Below are 26,041 nucleotides of genomic sequence, written 5' to 3'. Positions count from 1 at the left end.
GCAAAACCCCATCTCTACAAAAAATACAAAAAAAAAAAGTAGCCAGGCATGGTGGCGCACACCTGTGGTCCCAGCTACTTGAAGGGCCGAGGTGGGAGGATTGCTTGAGCCCAGGACATGGAGGCTGCAGTGAGCTGAGATCATGCCACTGCACTCCAGCCTGTAGGACAGAACATGACTCTGTCTCAAGAAAAATAAAAAAAGAGAGAGAGAGAAGCAGTAAATGGAGGAAAAGCTTTTTCTCTACCCTCCGTTTTCTGCCTAACTCCAGAGTATAAATTTTGCTTCACTGGAGATAACTCTATACTCTTACTAGCCCAGTGACAGCACCAGAGGAATTTGCAAACAAACCTTACTCCTTTCCTGTCCTTGGAAACCTAAAATCACTTACATTTGTCCTGTCATTTCTCTACAAATTTATTGTTCTTTGTTGAAGATGCTATATAAGTAGAGTTCTAAGCCACTATTTTGAGCTACTTTTTTTTTTTTTTTTTTTTTTTTTTGAGACATAGTCTCGCTCTGTTACCCAGGCTGGAGTGCAGTGGCACAATCTTGGTTCACTGCAACCTCCACCTCCCAGGTTCAAGCAATACTTCTGCCTCAGCCTCCTGCGTTGGGATTACAGGTGTGCATCATCAAGCCCAGCTAATTTTTGTATTTTTAATAGAGATGAGGTTTCATAATGTTGGCCAGGCTGGTCTCAAACTCCTGGCCTCAAGTGATCTACCCAACTCAGCCTTCCAAAGTGCTGGGATTACAGGCATGAGCCACTGTGCCCAGCCCTTGAGTTACTTTTCATTGGGTTTCTTGTGTGGTGTACAGCACGCATTAATAAACTTGTTTGCTTTTCTCTTATAAATCTGTCTTTTGGTATGAGAGTCCATCTCAGCTAAGAACTAAGTTTGGAAGAGGTAAAGTTTAGTTTCCCTTACAGTATAATGGAGGCCAAAAGAAAAGACTGCTTCAATATCACACTACAGAGACTTTGAGGAGAAAGAAGCCTGAAAAAGCCATAAATTTTGATGGTTAGAAGTCATTGATGATCTCTGAGTAGCAGCCGAGGGATGTGGAAAGAAAGGAAACAGAGTTTTTTAGTATCAGACAAGATGAAAGACAATGTTCTTTCCTTGAGAAGCTTATCAAGAGACACAAAAAGTAAATACTTACAATTGAGGGTGACAGGGGCTATGATATAATTGAGGATGACAGGGGCTATGATATAACTGAGGGTGACAGGAGCCACAGAATGATATAAACATGCACAGAAGAGGTTTATGACAGACTAGGGTAGCCAAAAGACGTGGACTGGTTGACTCCTGAGTTGAGGAGTCTAAAAGAGAACAAAAGAACTGGTTGAAGGAACTGGGGAAAGCAGAATGGTGAGAAAGCATGACATACTGGGAAATTGCAAGTGTAGTGTGTCTAGTTGTACGAGTAGTATACATGAAGATTAGTAGTAAGAGACAGAAGTGGCCAGACACAGAAGAGAAAAAGTAGCCTGAAAGGGTTTTACGTATGAAGTAGATCACATTTTACTCAGGAAGCAATGGACAAATATTTTGAGCAATACAATATAGTAGCTAAAACACCAATTGTGGAGCCAGAGTGATCCAATTCTGGCTTCGACAATGACTAGCTGACTTCGAACAAATTATTCAACCTCTTTTGCCTCAGTTCAGTCAACTATATAACCTCAGAGGGTTTACTGTGATGATAAAAATGGGCTGTTAAATGCAAAGTGCTTAAAACAGTGCCTCACGCATAGCAAGTACTGTATACATTTTAGTCACTGAGCATAGCCATTACATGATTCAATCTATTTTCAGGGTGATTACTCTGGTAGCAGTGTATTTAGGAAGCTATTTCAGTAATCCAAATGAGAAATGATAAGGGCATGTTGTTTAAAAATGGAAGGACAGAAAATAGACTAAATAGACCCAAGAGATCCTTAGGATTTTGTGATTGATCAGATATAGAAATAACAGGAAAGCTAAGAAGTCTAAGAAATTTCAGGTTGCCGGCTGGGGTAAATAAGGAAATAATGGTGTTACTACCTAAGACACAGAAAAGAGGAAGGAGGAAAGAAAGCATTATCTGATTTAGACACACTAAATTTTAGACATCTATGTTTATCCAAGTAGAGGTAGGCAAAAGCACTATAGATGTGGTGATATGAAGGAAGACTAGAGTTAAAGGTATATATCTGGTTGACAGTTACAAGTGTTTATGTACTCACTGATGAGATGTCAGAGATTGCTAGTTGTCTCCCCAGTATCTGTTGTCCCATTAGTCTTTGTAAAAGAACCTGTCTTCCAAATTTTTGGATGAGCACATGACTTCCTAGAATAGACTTCTTTTCTAGAAATCCTTGCAGCTAGGTGTTATCATGTGACTAAATTCTTTTTCTTTTTTTTTGAGACAGGGTCTTGCTCTGTCACCTACACTGGAGTGCAGTAACTCAGTCACACCAAACTGCAGCCATGACCTCCTGGACTCAAGTGATCCTCCCACCCCAGCCTCCTGAGGAGCTGGGACTACAGATGCATGCCACCATGTTCAGCTTGTTTTTACTTTTTTTTTGTAGAGACAGAGTCTCACTATGTTGCCCAGGCTGGTCTTGAACTCCTGAGCTCAAGCAATCCTCCCACCTTGGCCTCCCAAAGTGCTGGGATTACAGGCATGAGTCACCATGCCCGGGCTAAATTTTAACCAGTGGGATGTGAGCAGAGTGATGTGTACAACTTCAGAATGGGTTCTCAAACAGAATAGGAATGCCTTCTCCTTTCTAATTAGCACTTTGGGAGGCCAAGGCGGGCAGATCACCTGAGGTCAGGAGTTCGACACCAGCTTGGCCAACACGGTGAAACCCTGTCTCTACTAACTACTCAAGAGGCTGAGGCAGGAGAATCGCTTGAACCCAGGAGGCAGAGGTTGCAGTGAGCTGAGGTCATGCTGCTGCACTCCAGTATTGGGCAACAGAGGGAGACTCCATCTCAAAAAAAAAAAAAAAAAAAAAAAAAAAAAGAATTACTATTCCTGTTGGCTGGAATATGAAACTGGTACGTATCGTTTTTTTTGAGATGGAGTCTTGCTCTGTCACCCAGGTTGGAGTGCGGTGGCGCAATCTCGGCTCACTGCAAGCTCTGCCTCCCAGGTTCATGCCATTCTCCTGCCTCAGCCTCCTGACTAGCTGGGACTACAGGTGTCTGCCACTACGCCCAGCTAATTTTTTTTATTTTTTAGTAGGGACGGGGTTTCACCATGTTAGCCAGGCTGGTCTCAATCTCCTGACCTCGTGATTTGCCCGCCTCAGCCTCCCAAAGTGCTGGGATTACAGGCATGAGCCACTGTGCCCGGCAATATAAATCATCTTATACCATGTGGATGGAAGGCCACATCCTAGGAATGGCAGAGAAAACAAAAGAAAAAAAGCTGTCTGAGCAGAGCAGAGAAAAACCACACAAACTCAGATTTTTACATGAGAGAAAAATAATCTTTTATCTTGTTTAAGTCACTGTTCTTTTGAGATTTCTTATAAGCGCCAAATTTATATCACAACCAATACTAAATTCCAAATTTACAGGGGGAGATTATACATAATACTATGACATGTAGCAATGGCTTATCAGTAGAATGACGAAGAGGCTTAAAAGCTAGTTAATGACCCTCACAAATGCTGTGGCAAAACATTAGGTAAAATAGTATCTAGTGATATGCTAGAAAGCAGAGAGACATGCGTTAATAGAACCTTTAATTTTAGGGGAAACCGTTGGAAACGTTTAAGATTGCTGCTCCAACCTATAACCACAGCAAAGACTAATCCCATACCCAATGAAATCTCTCTATATTAATATTTTTAATATTATATATATAACATTTTCATGGTAAAGACATATTTGTCACATGATTAGATAACATGGCATGTCACATCATTATATTTTTTCAGGTAATAACTTTTCCAAATAAGTTTCTACCATTTCCAAATAAATTCTTTCTAAACAGTACATTATACATTCCCCATCTTAGTAAAAACTGTAATCAATGTAATTTAACCTTTTATTGAGCACTTTATCTCATCATTATAAATATCAATTATCATATTCTAAAAATGTCTTTCTAGTTTAAGTTTATTCTAATTAGTCCTTTATTTTTTTTTCAAGGAATCCCAAGTAGATTCAAAGTCCTTTATTATATACTGACACTTCTAGCTGAATCCTTCAGTGCCTCCTCTATACTGATGCCATGGCTATCTAATGAAACAGGAAGACATAAAGGTTGGTGCGATACCAGATAACTCTTTAATGTTATTTTGCCAAATCAATCGGCTCTGTAATTGAAATGCCTTCAAGCCTTTCCCTCATAATTAAATGTAAAACTTCTGATGACTATTTTCCTTGAAGCATATAGGAAATACTTTATTTCTAGGTTTGTTATTATTCTAATATTTTATATGGCAAAGCTTTCTGAAAGTTTAAGATATTCATGTATTTTATTATGTATTCCTATTTAGATTTTTAAATAAAGAAAAAAAATCCATGCCAGGTGCGGTGACTCATGCCTGTAATCCCAGCACTTTAGGAGGTCAAGGCGGGTGGATACTGAGGTCAGGAGTTTGAGACCAGCCTGACCAATATAATGAAACCCCGTCTCTACTAAAAATACAAAAATTAGCCGGGTGTGGTGCCCGTAATCCCAGCTACTCAGGAGGCTGAGGCAGGAGAATTGCTTGGAGCCGGGAGACGGAGGTTGCAGTGAGGTGAGATCACGCCATTGCACTCCAGCCTGTGCAACAGAACAAGAGCGAGACTCCGTCTCAAAAAAGAAAAAAAAAAATCCATAATCATGAATAGGGCTTAACTCAATATTCTGAACATATAGTTGGCACAGTATAAGTGCTTTTATCAATGACTCCGACTAAGGTATAAACGGAGCATTGTTCCCTACTCCAATGATAACTGGTTACAACAAGGAGCTAAAAATACGAGAGCAAGTACCCATGATTTAAGAATTTCTGAGCACTTAAATTTTGCTATCAAAAATTTTGTCAAAAATATATACTAAACACTAGAACCACATCTGGGAAGGAAGAGAAAAAAAAGCAGAAGAGGCACAGTAAAAGTAGTCAAATGGCAAATAATTCCTTCTAAATACTACCTATAAGCCATTTCTTGCAGAAATCGAAATAAAATTTTGGCTGGGGATCGGGGACAAGAAGAAACCCAAAAGCTATTTATTTATAATAAAGCATATAAATTCATTCCAAAAAGGAGTAGACATTTATTTTTAAGAATGGAAATTCTACTAAAACATGGCTTTAAAATATATAATTTTAATGTATTTTGAAAAAATAATAAATCATATATTTTCTAGATTTTTGAAACTTTTAATAATTCTCCAAAATCAAAAATATATTTTTTACTATTATGTGCTCTACTAGTTTTTACTACATTTACCAATAACATATTCCCAGGATCATTTCTTAAGGTTTTCCCCACTCTTTCCCGACTTCAACTTCCCAGTATTTTGAAAGAATTGCTAAGACATGTTAATACCTGGATACACAGAAAGAAGAAACTATAACAAAGACAGACTAAGAAGCGAAGAACTTACAGCAAGAACAGGCTTGCAGTCAGGTTCCTAACATAAAAGCCCATCTCTGCTTCTCTATCTTCGTAACTCAGACAAATTAACTTACTTAAACCTCAATTTCTTTTTTATAAAATGGGCAATGGCACTCACTTCTTTAGGTCATTACAATAACTAAACCAGATAATATATGGAAAGTACTTAGTACAAGGCCCATGCTAACAACTTCAATGTTTTAAGCCAATATCAATAAGAAAGAAAACTTTGTTGAGGTGTATATGAATTCAGTTTTTGTTGCTGTTGTTTTCTTTTTTTAGCCAGCTATGAAAGACATCCAATAAATGTCATTTTTAACCTGCAGAAGCTGAAATTGAGCTCATGGCACTCAACTCAGAATAGGCCACTGGAGAATCCTTCATTACTCTCTGATAAAATATAATGCTTTCCACACAACTGTCATTAATTAAATACATCCGAGTTACTAACATACAATTCACCATGACTTGACAATTAATACAGCATATGTCTATTTCTACACTTGATTTGTTCTTATATTGTCAGCTGTGACCTTGAAAGTGTCAATTTTCAATACTGATTTATAATGTCTTTTTTTTTTTGACATGGAGTCTCACTCTGTTGCCCAGGCTGGAGTGCAGTAGCATGATCTCGGCTCACTGCAACCTCTGCCCCTGGGTTCAAGCAATTCTCCTGCCTCAGCCTCCCGAGTAGCTGGGATTACAGGCACGCACCACCATGCCCACGAATTTTATTTGTATATTTAATTGACATGGGGTTTCACCATGTTGGCCAGGCTGGTCTCGAATTCCTGACCTTAAATGAGCTGGTCGCCTCAGCCTCACAAAGTGCTGGGATTACAGGTGTAAGCCACTGCACCCAGCTATAAGGTCTTTTAAAACTTTAAATTTTTAAATCTAGTTCACCATTAAAATGGGAATGTCTCTTGAATTTATTTGATAGGTCTCTCCTCTTTCACCCCCTATTGTTTAACCTCACATTAAATAATAGAGTTAAACACTTTTTTTTTTTTTGAGACACAGTCTCGCTCTGTCGCCCAGGCTGGAGTGGGGTGGAGTGATCTCAGCTCACTGCAACCTCCGCCTCCCAGGCTCAAGCAATTCTGCCTCAGCCTCCAGAGTAGCTGGAATTACAGCGTGCCACCACGCCCAGGTAATTTTTGTATTTTCAGTAGAGACAGGGTTTCAGCATGTTGGCTAAGCTGGTCTCGAACTCCTGACCTCAAGTGATCTGCCTGCCACGGCCGTGCCGGCCAAGTTAAACTTATATATACCTTTCTTAAAAAGCTTATTATGTAGGCTTAAAAGAACTGTACTCCTAAAATTATAAGCAAAATGCATACAAACATTTATTTTCTTCTTTAATGCCCACTGTTACATATATATAAACTGCTAACAGTTCCATGCTGCTTTCCAGGTGTTAAATTCTGTGTCTCTGTCTAAGAGAAAAAACAACACACAGCTACCGGTATCTTTCTATAATTAGACCTATCAATTCTATTTTGTTGTTCTTGCATCCTATACCTTACCTAATTAAACCAAATCAAATTATATGTATTGATGAATATCTGATAGAATTACTATTAATATTTTCTTTAAATTTCTTCTAAAAAGATTTATAATTGAACTCTGAGAAGATTCTCAAATGCAATTCTTCGATTCCTCCTTATCAAAAGTCCAAATAACATATAACAAGGCACATTTTCTTTATTCTAAAAAAAATTAAAATATAATCTTAAAAGGATTACTATGCTGACAAATAACAACAAAATCTTGGTTCCTAGTAATTATTAAATGACTTAAGTCAGGTTGAAAAATAAGAGTAATTTTTTTTTAATTATTTTTTTTTAATTTTTTTAAAATTATTTTTAAAATTAATTTTTTTAAAAAAATTAATGTTAGTATAAAAAGTCCCTTCTAAGATCAAGAAAAAGCCATGTGCACCTGCTCATACCATTTTTATTCACTATTATACTGGTCTTACTTCCCAGTACAGTGAGGTAAGAAAAACAAATAAAAGAAATACGAACAGGCAAGGGAAAAGTAAAACTATCTTAATTATCTGATGACATAAGCATTTGTAGAAAATCTTAAGTAATATACAAAAGACTACAGAATAGGCCAGGCACGGTGGCTCATGCCTATAATCCCAGCACTTTAGGAGGTCGAGGCAGGCAGATCACCTGAGGTCAGGAGTTCTAGACCAGCCTGGCCAACATGGCGAAACCCCGTCTCTACTAAAAATACAAAAACTAGCCGAGCGTGCTGGTGGGTACCTGTAATCTCAGCTACTCCGGAGGCTGAGGCGGGAGAATCGCTTGAACATGGCAGGCAGAGTTGCAGTGAGCTGAGATTGTGCCACTGCACTCCAGCCTGGGGGACAGAACAAGACTCTGTCTCCAAGAAAACAAAAAATAAAAATAAAATAAAGACTATAGAATATATAAATGCAGAAATATAAAAATTACATTTATTTCTATGTATAAAAACAAACTGGGAAATGAAATTTAAAGACAATCTTTTATGATAGCCTCAAAAATATTAAAAATTTACCAGATAAATTTAATAAAATATATGTAAGATTTATACACTGAACACTTCTGAGAGAAATTACAGAGAATCTAAATAAATGAAGAGATACACCATGTTCATCAAACAGAAGATTCAATATTGTTAAGATATCAAGTCTCCCCACATTGATCTATAGATTCAACACCATCCCTATACAAATCTCAGCAGACAATACAATGGAGGAGGAACAGACTTCTCAAAAAATGATGCTGGAGCAACTGGGCATCCAAGGCAAAAAAAATAAATAAACCTTTGACCTAAACCTCATACTTTCCACAAAATTAATTCAAAATGGTCATTTCCTTAAATGTAAAATATAAAGATATAAAACTTTTAGAAAAAAAACACAGGAGAAAATTCTAGGAACCTGGTGCTAGGCAAAAAGTTCTCAGATTTGGCATGTGACATAAGATAAAAAATGATATATTGGATGTCATCAAAATGATAAACTTTTTTTCAATGAAAGCCCACTTTGAGAAGATGAAAAGACAAGCTACGGAGTGAGAGGAAATATTTGCAAAACACCTATCTGATGAAGAATTAACATCTGGAAAATATAAAGAACTTTGGGCCAGGCATAATGGCTCATGCCTATAATCCCAGCACTTTGGGAAGCTGAGGTAGGAGGATCCCTTGAGCCCAGGAGTTTGAGACCAGTCTGGGCAACACGGTGAGACCTTGTCTCTACAAAAAAATAAAAAATAAAAATAAAAAGTTAACTGGGCTTGGTGATGCATGCATGTAATCTCAGCTACTTAGGAGACTGAGTGGGAGGATTATTTGAGTTGAGGCGGTCAAGGCTGCAGTGAACCAAGATCGTGCCACTGCACCCCCGGTCTGACCAAAACAGTGAGACCCTGTCTCGGAAACAACAACTTTGAAAACTCAACAGTAATGAAAAAAAGAAAATCCAATTAGGAAAAGAGCAAAAGGCATGAAGAGACATGCTACAGAAGAGGATATACAGATAGCAAATAAGCCATGAAGAGATGGCCATTCAATATCATTAGCCATTAGGAAAATGCAATTAAATCAAAATGGGATTGCATTGAACACTACAGAATGAGTAACATAGAAAATAATGACAGTACCAAAAGCTGGCCAGGATGTAGAAAAACTGGATCATTCATACACTGCTGATAGGAATGTAAAATGAAAAACACTTTGGCAGTCTCTTACAAAACTAAACATTCAACTAACTACCACATGACATAGAAACAACACTCTTGGGCATTTATCCTAGAGAAATGAAGACTTATATTACATTCATACAAAAACCTATATGTGAATGTTTTTTGCAGCTTAATTCATTATGGCCCAAAACAACCCAGATGTTCTTCAACATGTGAATGGTTAAACAAACTGTGACTAATACCATGAAATACTACTCAACAAAAAAAAGAACAAACTATTGATACATACAACTTAGATAAATCACCAGGGAATTATGCTAAGTGAAAAAAAAAAAGCCAATTTCAAAAGGCTAAGTACTATATGATTCCATTTATAGAACATCCTTGAAACAGCAACACTAAAGAAATGGAAGAACAGATTAGTGATTGCCAGGCATAAAGGACAGAGAGAGGCTAAGGGGCAGCAAATGTGCCTATAAAAGAGGAACATGAGGGACTGTATGGTGGCAGACATCTTCTGTGTCTTGAATACAAATGCCAATATCCTTGCCATGATACTGTTCTACACTTTGGTAAGACATTATCATTGGGGGAAACTGGGTGAGGCATACATGGAATCCCTGTATGATTTCATACAACTGTATGTGAATTTACAATATTTCAAAATAAAAAGCTTAATTTAAAAAAATTCAAACAGGCTTTTATGTTGAAATTGATTTATCTACAGATTCAACATTATCCCAATCAAAATCCCACCACGTTTTTTATCTTCTGTAGAAACTGACAAATTGAATTTAAATATTCATCAACTATAAAGTTCAAAATCCTATGGTTCATATGGGAAGTGTTTCCTTTAATTTCTGATTAGAAGTTGAAAGCTTAATTATTTAATTTAATATTAATTTGTTTCCATTATGTAGCTATCTGGCATTAAACTATGTTTTAATTTCAACTTGCAAAGTACAGCTGCTTAAAATGTTACTTAAAGACCTCTTTAACTATCCAAATACATCCGGTTACAACCTCTGCCCTTAAGAAAATCAAGTTGTCTATCGTAAGTTTAAATGTACATAAATCAGACCAGAAGAGGCAACTGGCAAACAGTCCATGAAACAGCATTCTATAAAGTCTTATTTCCATATCTTATCCCAGATTAGTTTGTTGCCCAAATTATTATTATTATTTTTTTGAGACAGTCTTGCTCTGTCACCCAGGCTGGAGTGCAGTGGCACGATCTCGGCTCACTGCAAGCTCTGCCTCCCGGGGGTTCATGCCATTCTTCTGCCTCAGCCTCCTGAGTAGCTGGGACTACAGGCGCCCGCCACCACGCCCAGCTTTTTTTTTTTTTGTATTTTTAGTAGAGATGGGGTTTCACCATGTTAGCCAGGATGGTCTCGATCTCCTGACCTCATGATCCACCCACCTCAGCTTCCCAAAGTGCTGGGATTATAGGCCTGAGCCACCTCGCCCAGCCTGTGTTGCCCAAATTTTTAAAAAAGTAGCAATAACCACCAACACAACAAAATCACTTTTTTCAAAAGAACTTTAATAAAATTTAAATCACAATATAAGTCCAAAGAGATGGGCTTTTGTCTGGTCAACAATGGGAGAAGATAGCAGCCCTGTCAAAGACTGAGCTCAGCATTCCCGCTATTAATTCATCTCCACTTCTATTTCCCGACTGCATTTTATCCAGTATTTCCTACTGACCAAGAGATCAGTAAATACTAGCAGGTCCTGGAAAAATGAAGTCTGGTGAAGCTTTATCCCAAAGTCAGAAGAAAAATGAGGAGCACAAATGAGATGTGGCAGGAAGGGGATAAGATCACACTAAAGTGGCATGATCACAATTTTAAACATTTTACATAATGTACTCAACTAAACTATGGCTGATTCACTCAATATATGATCTTTCTAAATATTAAAATGTTTTACTGACAAACATAGTATTACCATGAATTAGTTGAAATCTGCCATACTATTCTGGAAACTCTGATCACCACTAAAACATAGAATCCAGGACAATACTATAGGGAAAGGACTAAACATTCCAGCAACTCAAGCCTCTTTGTAGTATGTAGTAGCCTTTTAACCTTTTTATAACTGTGACTCACAATTTATATTACAATCCGGCACTCACACATGTGCATGTTTATACAACACACACACTCTTGAAACTATTGTTTCATGAAGTAGTAATGACTCTCATTATGTGTAATGTGCTCTGATTTTTCTTTCTTTTTTTTTTTTTTTGTGACAGGATCTCACTGTGTCATCCAAGCTGGAATGCAGTGGCAGTGGCATGATTATAGCTCATTGTAGCCTCAGTCTCCTGGGCTCAAGTGATCGTCCTGCCTCAGCCTCCCAAGTAGTTGGAACTACAGACTCATGCCACTGTGCACAGCTGATTTTTAATTTTTTTAATTTTTATTTTTTTGGTAGAGGCAGGGTCTTGCTCTGTTGCCCAGGCTGGTTTCCACCTCCTGGACTCAAGCAATCCTCCCACTTTGGCCTCCCAAAGTGCTGGGATTCCAGGTGTGAGCCACTGTGCCTGGCCTACCATTTTTATTTAGATACTAATTTTTTTAAGTATTGCCAACAACTGAGGGGAGAAAAGGAAAAAAAAGTAGTCATGGACCACTAAATTAATTTCTTATAACCTACTAAAGGATCCCTATATTGCAGTTTGAAAAACAGTGCTATACAAATGGCAGTAAAATGTTAACATCTGGGAAATTTTTTCTTTTTTTTGAGATGGAGTTTCGCTCTTGTTGCCCAGGATGGAGCACAATGGCGCAATCTCGGCTCCACAACCTCCACCTCCCAGTTTCAAGTGATTCTCCTGCCTCAGCCTCCTGAGTAGCTGGGATTACAAGCATGTGTCACCATGCCTAGCTAATTTTGTAGAGGCGGGATTTCACCATGTTGGCCAAGCTGGTCTTGAACTCCTGACCTCAGGTGATCTGCCCACCTTGGCCTCCCAAAGTGCTGGGATTACAGGTGTGAGCCACCGCACCCAGGCCCATCTGGGAAATCTTGATGAAGGTGTCCAAGAATTCTTTGTATGACTCTAGTATTTTTTTGGAATTATAAAATTATACAAATAAAAAATAAATTTAAGAATGCATCTAATTCACTTCACAGAGGAATAAGATTTAAGAAGCAATTACCATGTCTCATACATCTTTTATTTCCTAATTTCTCCTCCCCTTTCCTTACTGTCACACAATTCTTTGCATATAGCATGCTTTCAGTAAACATATGCTAAACAACAAATATATGGGAAGGTATAAGTCAGAGATGACACCATGAAGTAGGTGGATCTTTAGCTGGGCCTTCAAAGCAGCGGATTTTGATTAGCAAAGCAGAAAGAATTAAGCACCTGTAATCCCAGCTACTTGCGAGTCTGAGGCAGGAGAATCACTTGAACCCAGGAGGCGGAAGTTGCAGTGAGCCAAGATCTTGCCACTGCACTCCAGCCTGGGCGACAGAGGGAGACTCCGTCTCTAAATAAATAAATAAATAAATAACACTAGGGGCCAGGCACAGTGGCTCACATCTGTAATCCTAGCACTTTGGGAGGCTGAGGCAGGAAGATCACTTGAGGTCAGGAGTTTGAGACCAGCCTGGCCAACATGGTAAAACCCTGTCTCTACCAAAAATACAAAAATTAGCCAGGCCTGGTGGCAGCGCCTGTAATCCCAGCTACCTGGGGGGGATGAGGCAGGAGAATCACTTGAACCCAGGAGGCAGAGGTTGCAGTGAGCCGAGATCGAGCCACTGCACTCCAGCCTGGGCAACACAGCAAGAATCTGTCTCAAAACAATAATAATAACATTAGGTTTCACGCTTTTAATCTATTTATTAATGAAGACTCAAAGATAAAGTACAGATTCACAAAAAAATCCCAAAAGACATTTTTTTCTTTTTCGTCGTCTTCATAATAATGACATCAACGAAATGAAGATTCACAGAAAAAGGAAACACATAGTAAATAAAAGCTGTGAGTATATTTATATACTCACCAAGAGTGAATGCCACCAAGAATGAAATCTATCCCCCCTCTTCTTAGAAAAACTACAAATTAGGAGAATTAAAAATTATACCTCAAAATTCTGTTCCATTATGTTTCCACCTTTACTCAAACTCTCCATGATGGCCTTATTTCGAAGAATATCCTCTTCACTGAGATGTTCTCTTCTTTTCCTTGATTCTAAAACAAGTCCATTCACCAGATAAAAGTCTGCCAAAAAGTTTCCTACTCTTTCCTAAAACAAAAGCAAATATTTAAAAGTAAAATTTTTAGGTTAAAAAAAGTGTCAAGGTAATATATTTTCCATAAATATGTAACATGTAGGTGAAAATCAATATTCCTTTGGTACTTGAAATTATCAAATTATTTTACATTTTCTAGGTTTATACAATATATACATCTAAGTTATTCAATAAGTTAAAAAATACACAAAAGCATACACTTCAAATCAGTAAAGAGAAATTTAAAATACACAAAAATGTATGGTAGTTAATTTGCAAATGATTTTAAATAAAATTGCCATATAGCATTTCTTTAGATCCTACTCCCAAGTAGCACAAAGCTATCTCAAAACTATTGAGCTGGCAGTCAAATATCACGAGTAACAAGGAGGGGTCAGGGATAACACTGTTCCCATTTTATAGATAGAAAAAAAGTGGAATAAAAAGAAATAAATAGTCCACGTCACATAAGAATCTCTAGTACAACCAGAATTAATGACCTATTCAAATTCTCTATTCTCTAACAGGCACCAAACTTCAAGTTACAGCTGCTTGTTTTCAACAAAGAAAAGAGTACCCTTGCTCACCAATACAATTAAAGTGTTTTAGGGAAACTCAAGTGGTATAAAGGACATCAAGAAAAGTCATTACTTTCTTTCAATAAAGTCCTCTTAAACCTTCAACATTAACTTTTACCTTTTTCAGACCCACAGGTATTCAGAGTTTGACATACCTTCCTTAAAAAAAACAAAAAAAAGATAAATAACTTACTGAAAACAAGCTTCCCATTTCTATCTGCATGTAAATCACATGTCTCCACCCTGCTGCTGTTTACTGACATTCCAAAACTACATGTTCAGAGTTGTGTTCCAGTCCACCTTGCAAAAAAAGCAAAGCATTCTGCACCTGTTTCTACCTACAAAATGGGAACCATAAGTATTAACTGACTCCCTCCTTACCTGTCAAAGATTTAAGAAGATCACCTAGATGCTTCAAGAGCTTTGAGCTGCTTAGCAGTAGTACTAGATGATTAGCAGTTTCAATTTTTATCTTCTCTTGAAGTGATCCATCTAATGCTGCCCAGAAGAACAAAGTACAAACAAATAAGACTTTAAAGCCAACAAATGGACTGCAATGTAGGACCTCACAACTGAGAATGCTATAATGCCATTAGGCTTAGAGAGGAAAATCAGTGAGCTTAGATTTCCTAACAGATTTCTGTGGCTGGGAAATAACCAGGTGGTAATTATCAGTTTTTGAAACCGTATAATGAAAAACCACTTAGTAAATGTAAATTATCATATCAACAAAATGTTAAGTGTGTATTCCCCATTATCCAGCCACTTAATTTCTTGCTACTTATAATAGGCAAAGGCATGTAAAAGGATGATAAACACGTCATTTATAATAGCAGAAAACTGGACACAAATATGTGTCTATTCATTTAAATGTCCAAAAACAAGACTGAATAAGTTACAGTATATCCATCATATAGAATACTATGCAATTGCTAAAAAGAGTGAACTAGCACTACATGTACTGATAAGAGAAGACTTCTACAACATACTAAAGAATGAGGAAAAAAAGCTAGCTGCAAAACAGTAGATGCGATATGACATGACACTTTATGAACAAGTAAGCATCAACAACAAAAGACTATTATTATGAGCTCATATTTATGTATGGAGACCATAAAAAAGGTCTGGAGGATATAATAACTGGTGACATTCTGCAAGGGGATGTGGGATGTGGGCAGTGGTCAAGGAGGGCTTTTTAGCTTTATGTATAAAGTTACATGATAATTTTATGTGTCAGCGTGGCTATGCTATGATGCCAGGTGTTTGGTCAAACACCAGTCTAGATGTTGCTGTGAAGGTATGTTTTAGATGTGATTAACAATCAATGGACTTTAAGTAGAGCTAATTACTCTGCATAATGTGGGTGGGCCTAATCTAATCAGTTTGAAGGCCTTAAGAACAAAAACTGAGGTTTCCAGGAAAAAAAAAGCAATTCTCCCTCAAAACTGCAACACAGAAACCCTGCTTGAGTTTCCAGCCTGCAGATTTCTTTTTCTCTCTTTTTTTTTTTTTGGACAGAGGTTCACTCTGTCACCCGGGCTAGAGTGCAGTAGTGTGATCACTCACTGTGGCCTCAACCTTCTGGGCTCAAGTAATCGTCTCACCTCATCCTTCCAAGTACCTGCGACTATAGGCTTGTGCCACCTCAGCCATCTACTTTTTAAATTTTTTGTAGAGTCAGGGTCTTGCTATGTTGCCCAGGAGGCCAAGCCTGAACATTTCTAACTCAAGAGCACAATATCCACTCTTCACTAAATTTCCAGCCTGCTAGATTGCTCTACATTTCAGATTTGCCAACTCCTACAATTTCATGAACCACTCCTCAAAATAAATCAATTTCTCCCTCCTTCTCCTCTCCCCCTTACTCTTTTTTTCTTCCTCTCTCCACTCCCCTTCTCTCTATCTATTGGTTTTGTTTCTCAGAGAACCCTAATAATGCTATTTTTCTTATTTCTCCAGCGAGAATATATTCATTTCACTGTGTATAATAAAAATAAATATAATTTTTAACAGAAGTCAATCTTGAACCTGACTTGATGTGGTCACTTACTGCTAAATTTAAAATTTTATGAACATGCTTCTTCATACAGCTCATTCAATTTTTTTTAATTTTTTCATTTTTTTTTTTGAGACGGAGTCTCACTCTGTCTCAGGCTGGAGAGCAGTGGTGCCATCTCAGCTCACTGCAACCTCCATCTCCTGGGTTCAAGCGATTCTCCTGCCTCAGCCTTCCGAGTAGCTGGGATTACAGGTATGCACCACCACGCCCGAGTAATTTTTGTATTTTTAGTAGAGACAGGTTTTCACCGTGTTGGCCAGGCTGGTCTCGAACTCCTGACCTCATGATCTGCCGGCCTTGGCCTCCCAAAGTGCCGGGATTACATGCATGAGCCACCACGCCTAGCCTCAAAATTTTTCGAATATATATTTGAATAGTCTTATATAACCTCTTGCTGACAGATACAATGGGAATTATGGAAATAATTTACACTAATGGGGGAACTTCCACTGAGATTTGATTTAACATTTCTACAGTGTTGCAGAAATGTAAGGTTATTTAATCTTAGTCATATGTATAGAATACAAGAAACAAATATTAAGTCAATGAGAAGTCTAAAGTAGGGAGAAAAACAGGTTCAGGGAAATAGAGTCAAGTTTATCCCTTTTTGTAGTCTTCTTATCGAATAAAGCACTAGAAATAGAATGGAATCATGTGAAAACATTGTTCCCTGTATAGTAACAAGACAGCTAGCAATAAGAGTCCTTCCTGACACAGAATTCAAATGAGCTCAGCTTTCTTTCCTGAATTCTCCAAGGACACATTCTGACTCTAACCATCCATTATAATTCCTTATCGGGATTCAAGGAAGAGAGAAAAAAACTACTTGGAGACAATTCTGTTAAGCTACTTCTTGCATTTCCATCACATTATTTTGGAAATATTAAATACCGAACAATGCTTAAAGTTTAAAAATCTAGATTTACACATACTGTTTTATCTTCCCGAAAAAGCCATCCTGTCTGGGCACGCGTGAAAGAAATTGATTTTGTTGATAAAGTTGCAGAGTAAATATCACTGCTCATTAAAATATCCACCTCTTCTTCTGTTTCCATCTCTGATTCCTGGGATGGGAGCAAAAGTTAAATATAAAAATCTAGGTTTTTCAAAAGTTCGTAGTGCTACATATTAAAATATCAACAATTATAATGTTACCAATTTTTAAAGACAAAAAGGATAGTTTCTAAATAATGTGAAGTGTTACTTACTCTAAAAAGAATTAATGTTTAAATTGTACATATTAATATCTTCTCTAAGTTAGTATTATGACTAATTATGAATCTATAAAAGCAGGACACATGAAATACAGTACTATTACCCTGTTACAGATATGTAACGGAAGCAGTACTAGATCACCCATTATAAAACTGTATAGTCCATAGAGCAATTTTTAAAAACAACTTTAAGAATTAAGTTGACAGATCTGAGAAAAAAGCCCAGATAAAGGATATTTTTCTTTCAACATAGATTAATCTTACTTTAGTTCTTTTTAATGCAAAGATCCATCACTGTCATTTGAGCCTTTCTTTCCCAATAAATTGTAAGTGGAAGAAGGGAAGGAGAGAACAGAAGGGAGGGATAGAAGAAGGGAAGCAGCAGAGAGAGAAGGAAGGAAAAGAAGTAAGAAGGGATCTTTTCTGTATTCCTTATAAAATGGAAAGGAATCCATAAATATCAACCGTGATTTCTAAACTTAATGAGTAGTCATGCTTCAGGTTTTATCCTGTACATATTCCCTAGTGCTGGTATATAATAATTGAGCAATAATTATTTTTTATATGAGAAAAAAGGAAAGTTTTGTGCTTGCTTCAGGGACAGAAGACTAAACGATCAAGTATAGAAGAGTAAGTGAGCAGGTATAAGATGAGATTCTATTCCATAATACTCCAAGAGAGATACCCTAACTAATATTTAAGACGTTATAAGGAAGAAAAAAGGCAAAACCTAGGGAGTTGTCTGGAGAATAATAACTGTCCCTAGGGTTTACAATAGTTAGAGGCTCCATTCTCCAAACCTCCTTATTTCTAGGTTCCCAAGAGGCCCATTTTCTATTCTTCACCATCTAACTTTAACCTACATAGAGTCCCTTTCTGTTTTTTTGTTGTGGTTGTTGTTTTTTGAGACGGAGTCCTGCTTTGTCGCCCAGGCTGGAGTGCAGTGCCACAATCTCGGCTCACTGCAAGCTCCTCCTTCCGGGTTCACACCATTCTCCTGCCTCAGCCTCCCGAGTAGCTGGGACTACAGGTGCCCACCACCATGCCCGGCTAATTTTTTTATTTTTAGCAGAGACGGGGTTTCACCGTGTTAGCCAGGATGGTCTCAATCTCCTGACCTCATGATCCACCCACCTCGGCCTTCCAAAGTGCTGGGATTACAGGCATGAGCCACCGCGCCCGGCCCTTTCTGAATTTCCAAAAACAATACCATTGGCGACCGGGCTAAGTGGCTCATGCCTGTAATCCCAGCACTTTGGGAGGCAGAGGCAGGCAGATCACGAGGTCAGAAGATAGAAACCATTCTGGCTAACATGGTGAAACCCTGTCTCTGCTAAAAATACAAAAAAATAGCCGGGCATGGTGGCACACGCCTGTAGTCCCAGCTACTCGGGAGGCTGAGGCAGGAGAATCACTTGAACCCGGGAGGTGGAGGTTGCAGTGAGCCGACATCAATCACGTCACTGCACTCCAGCCTGGAGACAGAGAGAGACTCCGTCTCAAAAAAACAAAAAACAAACAAACAAAAAAATAGCAATGGCTTGGGCCTGGGACAGTACCATTTCCTCTACCCCTACAAGTAAAGAATGCAAAATCTTGGTGTTACTGCTAAAGCCGTAATAGGTGAAAATGTATTCCTGGTAACCCAAATTAATTCTGAACACAATTTTCTTTAAAAAAAAGTTAGGTTGCAGTAGTTAAACAGAACTGTTAAACACTATACTTCAAATATATTATGAATCAACTAGAATTTTATATATTAGCTTGGAAACTGAACACTGTATAACCCATTGTCTATGAGCAAATTTGCCTTACATTTCAAACATCCTATTTTCAATAAACTTTTGGAACAGAATTCTTATATAAATCATAGACTATCTCTTAACCACATCACTGAAAAAGATCTGCTGTTTTAATTAATTACATTGCTTCAACATTTAATGAAGTTATTACTTATACATACATACATATTAGGATAAACAACAAGTATTCTCTGCCCTAAGGAATACTGCTCAAAATCTATCTTTCCTGTATTGTAGGCATTATAAAATACATAATACATATATGTATGTATACATACATACCTTAATACCAGTACATACATACCTTAATACCTTAAAACTGGTACCCTTAATACCAGTTCTTTGGTAATACTATGACATTCACAAATACTTATGGACTACTAGCCTTAACTTCTAGCTTCTCTTTCAAGACCCTATTTCCAATTCACTTATTGCCTAGTTGGCTAACCTGTTGTCATTTCATAAGTAAGAGGTCAAATTATTTAATAAATATCTGAGAGTCTCACATATGAGTAAGCAAACTATAATCAGCTGCCTATTTTTATGAATAAAATCATAATGGAATATACTCATTTATTTACATATTGTCTGTGGCTGCTTTTAACAACAGCAGAGTTGAGTAGTTGTGACAGAGGCCATATGGCCCACAAATATATTTTAATATCTAAAAATATTTATTATCCCTTCCTTCACAGAAAGAGTTTAGCAACCTATAGCGTAGAATGTACTGATGCTGTATTAGATACCAGGGAATACAACAAAAAGAACCCCATGCCCTTGAGGAGCTTAGACCAATAGAAGGGAAAAAAGCCATGTCAGTAAATGTAACATTAGAAGCTTTATGGTTCCAGATTTAATAGGAGCATAAGGACAACAAAAGTCATTTGGTGGGAGAGAAAGTAACACCAAGTGCATGCCCTACAGGTGTGAGGGTGCAAAAAGAAAAGCATTCCAGGAAGTGGAAAGAACATGAACAAAGGAATAAAGCCCCAAATAGCCTGGCACATCTGACAAACTGCCAAGAGTGCAGTATGAGGGTATCTAAAATAGCAAGGTAAGAAAAAGGCTAGAAAGGTGAGCAAAACTCAGGTGACAAAAGGAACCATGCCATGCTAAGGAGATTAGATTTCACTCTTTAGGTAATGGGGAACTTTTTAAGTATCTCTAAGTAAGTAAGGTTTCATAAATGTGTTTCTAAAGTTTAATGTATCTCCAACATGTAGGATAATTTAGAAGCAGATGAGAAGGGAGCCAGGAAGATCATTTATAAGACTTTCCAATGGTCCAGTTGAGAAATAATGAATATTTAAATTACAGTAGTGACAGTGTGAATAACAGAGGAATAATAATGAGACATTAAGGAGAAAAAAATGACCAGATATGTGCTCTGATGAGAAAACATAGAGTACAAGAAAAGATATCAAAAATAACTCCTAGGTTTCTGACTGAATAGAGAATGACATCATTCTTCAAAAGAGGAAAAACAGGAAAAAGAGCAGGTTTGGAGGAAAAGTAGTAAGGTTAGTTTTAAATAAGGTGAATTTTGAGGTACCTGGGAGACACACATGATATCCATTAGGCATTTAAACAGATAAGCCTCTACTCAGAACTGTACGGACACAAACATGTATTTGTAAATCATCAACCTATAGGACTGTGGGAATGGAAGGGATTATTCTGGCAGTTTGTAAAAATGAGAACCACATCAAGGGCATATCAATGGTTTTTTTAACACAAAGATATGGCATGAGAGAAGGAAAATCATGTCATACTCGAAGAGGGAAAGGACAGAGAAAGGAAAGGCAGCCAAAGAGTTAGGAAAAGTAAGACTGCAGACAGAGCCAAAAGAAGTATTCATATTAAGGAGATAAAATGAAGATGGTCAACAACATTAAAAGAAGGTAAGATAAAAAGATAATACATGGTAAAGGTCCAGCACAGGTTCAACAAATGAAAAGAAGCTGGAGTTCATTGATCTAGGAGATAATCAGTTGAATTCTCAGCAGCCTCAATGGACTGGTCAAGATGGAGACCAGAGGATAGAAATATAAAAAATGAAAACAGGCCAGGCACAGTGGCTCACGCCTGTAATCCCAGCTCTTTGGGAGGCCGAGGTGGGTGGATCATTTGAGGTCAGGAGTTTGAGACCAACCTAGCCAACATGGTGAAACCAAGCCTCTACTAAAAATACAAATACAAAAATTAGCCGGGCTTGGTGGCGGGCGCTGGTAGTCTCAGCTACCCTGGAGGCTGAGGCTGAAGAATTGCTTGAACCTGGGAGGCAGAGGTTGCAGTGAGCGTAGATCACGCCACTGCATTTCAGCCTGGGTGACAGAGCAAGACTCCAGTCTCAAAAAAAAAAAAAAAGAAAGAAAGAAAAAGAAGAAAGAAAAGAAAGCTAGTGGTCAGGAAACTATAGCTTTAGGAACAAACCATCTCAATTACACCTTAAGCTTTTAAGCAAATTATACTGAGGTTTGGCTAAAAACCTATACTTTTTTTTTTAACGATTTAAAGGAATATTGATAAGACAACATGCTCACCTCATGATGTATTCGCTGATAAACTTTTTGTTCATTGTCTAATACTACAAAAGACTCAGAGGGCGCCGCATCCCCATTGAAAATGAAGCTTAGATCCCCTCGTTGGCACTTCATGTCAGTAAAGTCTATGAGAGTTGTGTCAAGCCTGTGAAACGTGGGTAGATGAGAAACTCTGACAAATATAATTTTGATAAAACTTCACTAATAATTAAATAAGCTGTTCCTTTTAAACTCAAACCAAGATGCTAATACCATATTGCAAAGTCAAATTTATAGATAAAAACAAATTTATAGATAAAAACTAAACTTAAAATATTCTATTAAAAAACAAAACTACTTAAAGATATAATCCATTTTAGCTATATTTCACTTTTCTGAATATATATATATTTTCTGAACATATATATATACACACATATATCTATATATCTATATATATATACACACATATATCTATCTATATATATATATATACACACACACACATACACACACATATTTCACTGACCCAGAAAAAAAGATGTTTCCCCATATTTGGGGTATTTCCCTTTCTGCTCCCTTGTTTCCTACCATTTCCCTTACTGTAGCTACTCAATAAAAGTGAACAGGGAAGGAAGAAAAGGAATGCAGACCTGTCTGACATTATTCGATCCCTTTAAGACCAGGTTGCTAGCTCAGCAGAGTATTTAAGACCAGACAGCAATGGATGGACCACATTCTTGGAATTGAGAACTCCTCTTTTGATATACACCCATACGTTATGCCTAACCATCTGATACCAAACCTTGCTTTATCCTTCAACTTGATAAACCATTTAAATTCTTGGCCTCTGTATTTGACTTCTCAGATTTGGACTAATACTCTCTTTCCCAGCCAATATCTCCACACCCTGGAAACCTTACAGATCATTCTGTATCTAATACTCATGGATTCACACATTTGTGTGTTTACTGTGCTCTTTAGTAACCTGGACCTGTCATGGTCTAGCCTAATGCGCTGGTCTCAAACAGTATTCCACAAAGCACTACTTGCCGAAATTAGGAAAAATACTGAAAATAAAAAGTTTACAATACACTGACGTGCTTCAATCTTGCACATGGCTTTATAAATCACCAGATCAGGATCACCCCAGCTAATGGCTGCTCAAAACACACAGTCCTAAAGCCAAGAAACTGGTTGGCCCTGCAGTCAAGAGATGCTGATCACATCCCCAGGAAGATCCTTTAAGGCTCCGTGAAAAATCCACCCTGGCTACTGAATTTCTAATGCAACTGTAAGAATTCATTACTCTGTAGGTTTTTCAGTTCTCATCACAGACAAGGCAAAGTGAGTTGGTACTCTTGGTTTCCCTAGACAGGAAAAACAGAAATAAAACATGCCTCACATGCTGCATGAAAATAACTAGGGTTACATAGAATTTATCATCAAAATAAATAAATCTAAGAATGAAAGTGACTCTATTGATAATTCTGCCAGGAAAACAGGGGTGAGCCAGAGCAAAGAGGGAAGTATGGTTGCCTTATGTATCAAGAAGCCCTAAAAAAGTAACTCATCAACTCACATGGGGGTGGCACGGGGGGGGGGCCTGCCTGTTGCTTTATAGCTGAATTCTAGATTTTAGTCCACTCCCAGAAGCTAGAATTCAGCTTTACTATTAAATAACACCTATCATTGCTTGAGCATGTGTCCTAAAAGAAAACAGTATTAAAAGGGACTCTTCCCCTATCTCTATAAGATGTGGGCTCCTGATAATACCAAAAAGGAACAGATCATTTTATATGTAAGTGCACTATTTTGGCTCCAAGCTTCAGCTATCAGGGAATGTTATGCTCTACATAAAAGAAGAAATGGGCTAAAATAGTCTTCTGCCTCCATTCCCTGCTTGCCCATCGTAGGTGAAAGTGGTAGTGGGTTGCCAAGAGTGGGGATGAAAAGGTGAGTAAAGAGATGCACAGAAAGACAGACAAAGAAAGACAAAGACAGACTGACATGGTGACCTTTGAGATTTTAGGTCTAGCGATATGTAAAATTAGTTATAGAAACTTCCCAGTTATATAAATTGATACAGCCTATTTTTATTTCATCTGTGTTTCTACAATTTTGCAATAAAAACGGTAATACATTTTCTGTATATCCCTGATATATTAGATGACCTGGTAAGCTGCATCACATATGCCTCAATAAATAATGTTAATTATCACAATGACATTTTAAAGTCCTCACTAGTCCTTGGCTTTAAGCCTATGAACCTAAATATTTTTAATTTTTCCCATGTAATTAGCCATGAAGAACAATAAGTTCTTCATACAAATGCAAAGATTTGAATAGAAAGTATTATTTTTAAGAAGAAAGCCTGAAAAAATGCCAAATAACACTGAAAAAAGGAACTAAAGGCTTCACTTCAAACAAGAAAATCCTGAAGTAAGACAAAGTGTGCAAATATACTTTCAATCGGTGATTACAGATTACCTCTTAATTATTTGTATTTATGGTCAAAATCTTTGTTAGTACTCTCAAGAATAATGTTGCTCACACTTTCCTATTTCTACTAAAGTATTAGTTTCTCTTTGATACCAGAGAAGACATTTCAAATGATTACATGGCTGCCATGAAATAAAAGTCAACTTAAAGATTTCTCTTTGAATATATTTTAAAATTTAGCTTTATTAAAATGGTGTTAAAAAATTGTCTTATGACATTTAAAATACCAAGTTTTTATTTAATGTTAACAGATTTTTTCCTTTAGATTTTTATCACCTAGGCAAAAAACCTTTTGTCATACATCCTAAAAGCTATCCTCTCCATTAATCTGGTAAGCCTTGTTTGACGAGAGCTTTAGAACCTATCACATTTGTCCTTCATCCTTAGTTACTAGTAAGCCCCATGTCTAGTATCTTGCTAAGTTACTAACTTCCCCTTAACCTACAATCTTTCTCACAATTTTTCTCAACCAGGCTTTTCCCTCATGTTCCTGTTTTAACTTTTGTGTGTGTGTGACAGGGACTCACTCTGTCACCCAGGTTGGAATACAGTGGCACAATCTCGGCTCACTGCAGCCTCAACCTGCCGGGCTCAGGTGATCCTCCCACCTCAGCCTCCTGAGGAGCAGGGACTACAAGTGCGTGCCACCATGCCCAGCTAATATTTTGTATTTTTTGTATCGACAAGATTTCATCATATTGCCCAGGTTGTGTTTTAACCTTTTTGGTTTTATTACCTATAGTTATTATATAATGTGTACTAAAACATTTACTTTAAAAAGTCATATATAAATGTGAAACAATTTTTTTCAAAGAGATTGCTTCTTGCCTTAACCTAGGACTCAAACAGAATAAAAACTTTATTTTTTCTGAGACAAGATCTTACTCTGTTGCCCAGGCTAAAGTGCAGTGTCGTGATTACGGCTCACTGCAGCCTCAACTTCCTGGGGTCAGGTGATTCTCCCACCTCAGCCTCCCAGGTAGCTGGGACTATAGGCACGTGTCACCATGCCCAGCTAATTTTTAATATTTTTTTGTAAAGACGGGGTTTTGCCATGTTGCCCAGGCTGGTCTCGAACTCCAGGACTCAAGTGATCTACCTGCCTCAACCTCCCAAAGTGCTGGGATTACAGGCATGAGTTACCACACCCGGCCTAAAACTAACTTTTTAAACTATCACATGGAAGATAATAGTATCCTCCAAAATTGCCTACCATCTTTGGCAAGCACCTATATTAAAAATGTCTAAGTTAATGAAACCATAATAATTGCTAACAAAAGGCTGCTGAATTAAATCCACATCAAAAATCCTTTCCTACTTAATTTTTCTTCTATTTTTCTGTATTTTCCAAGTTTTCTGTAATGACAATGCATTTAAGGTACATGAGCACTTTTATAATTAAAACACCTGAGGAGGTTTTTTTTAAAAAACACACTGGGTGTGATGGCTCACACTGTAATCTCAGCACTTTGTGAGGCCAAAGTGGAAGAATCACTTGAGCCTGTATGTTCAAGACCAGCCTGGGCAATATAGTGAGACCCTATCTTTATTATCTAAAAAAAGAAAAAAAAAAAAAAACCGAAACATCTACCTTAACCAAATTCTATTGCTTAAGGATAATTACCCTAGAACTTACTTCCAACTAAAAGTTATTGCTTCACTAATTCAAAATACTAAACAATGAATTTCTCAGAAATAGCTGATTTTTTAAAACTTCTGCTTTGTGTCATGGTGAGAAGAACAACGAACAAGAAGTCAGAAGTCCTGGTTCAGCCATTAATTTGT

At 37.4% G+C, this 26,041-nt stretch overlaps 1 protein-coding gene across 2 annotated transcripts in view; it reads right to left on the bottom strand.

Moving 5' to 3' along the window:
- ANKRD13C (ankyrin repeat domain 13C) overlaps window positions 1–26,041 on the bottom strand; it is a 94,491-nt gene that overhangs the window by 18,160 nt on the left and 50,290 nt on the right. For both annotated transcript variants that reach the window (XM_024245218.3, XM_024245235.3), the window contains exons 7-9: window positions 21,776–21,920; window positions 17,149–17,280; window positions 13,432–13,593 (exon numbers count right to left, since the gene is read on the bottom strand). In XM_024245218.3, the coding sequence (XP_024100986.1) occupies window positions 13,432–13,593; window positions 17,149–17,280; window positions 21,776–21,920 (439 nt within the window). The remainder of the gene's footprint in view (window positions 1–13,431; window positions 13,594–17,148; window positions 17,281–21,775; window positions 21,921–26,041) is intronic.

Source organism: Pongo abelii, chromosome 1 (assembly GCF_028885655.2).
Source record: "Pongo abelii isolate AG06213 chromosome 1, NHGRI_mPonAbe1-v2.0_pri, whole genome shotgun sequence".
In the NCBI taxonomy this organism is placed as follows: domain Eukaryota; kingdom Metazoa; phylum Chordata; class Mammalia; order Primates; family Hominidae; genus Pongo; species Pongo abelii.
This window is presented reverse-complemented; position numbering and strand designations above follow the sequence as displayed.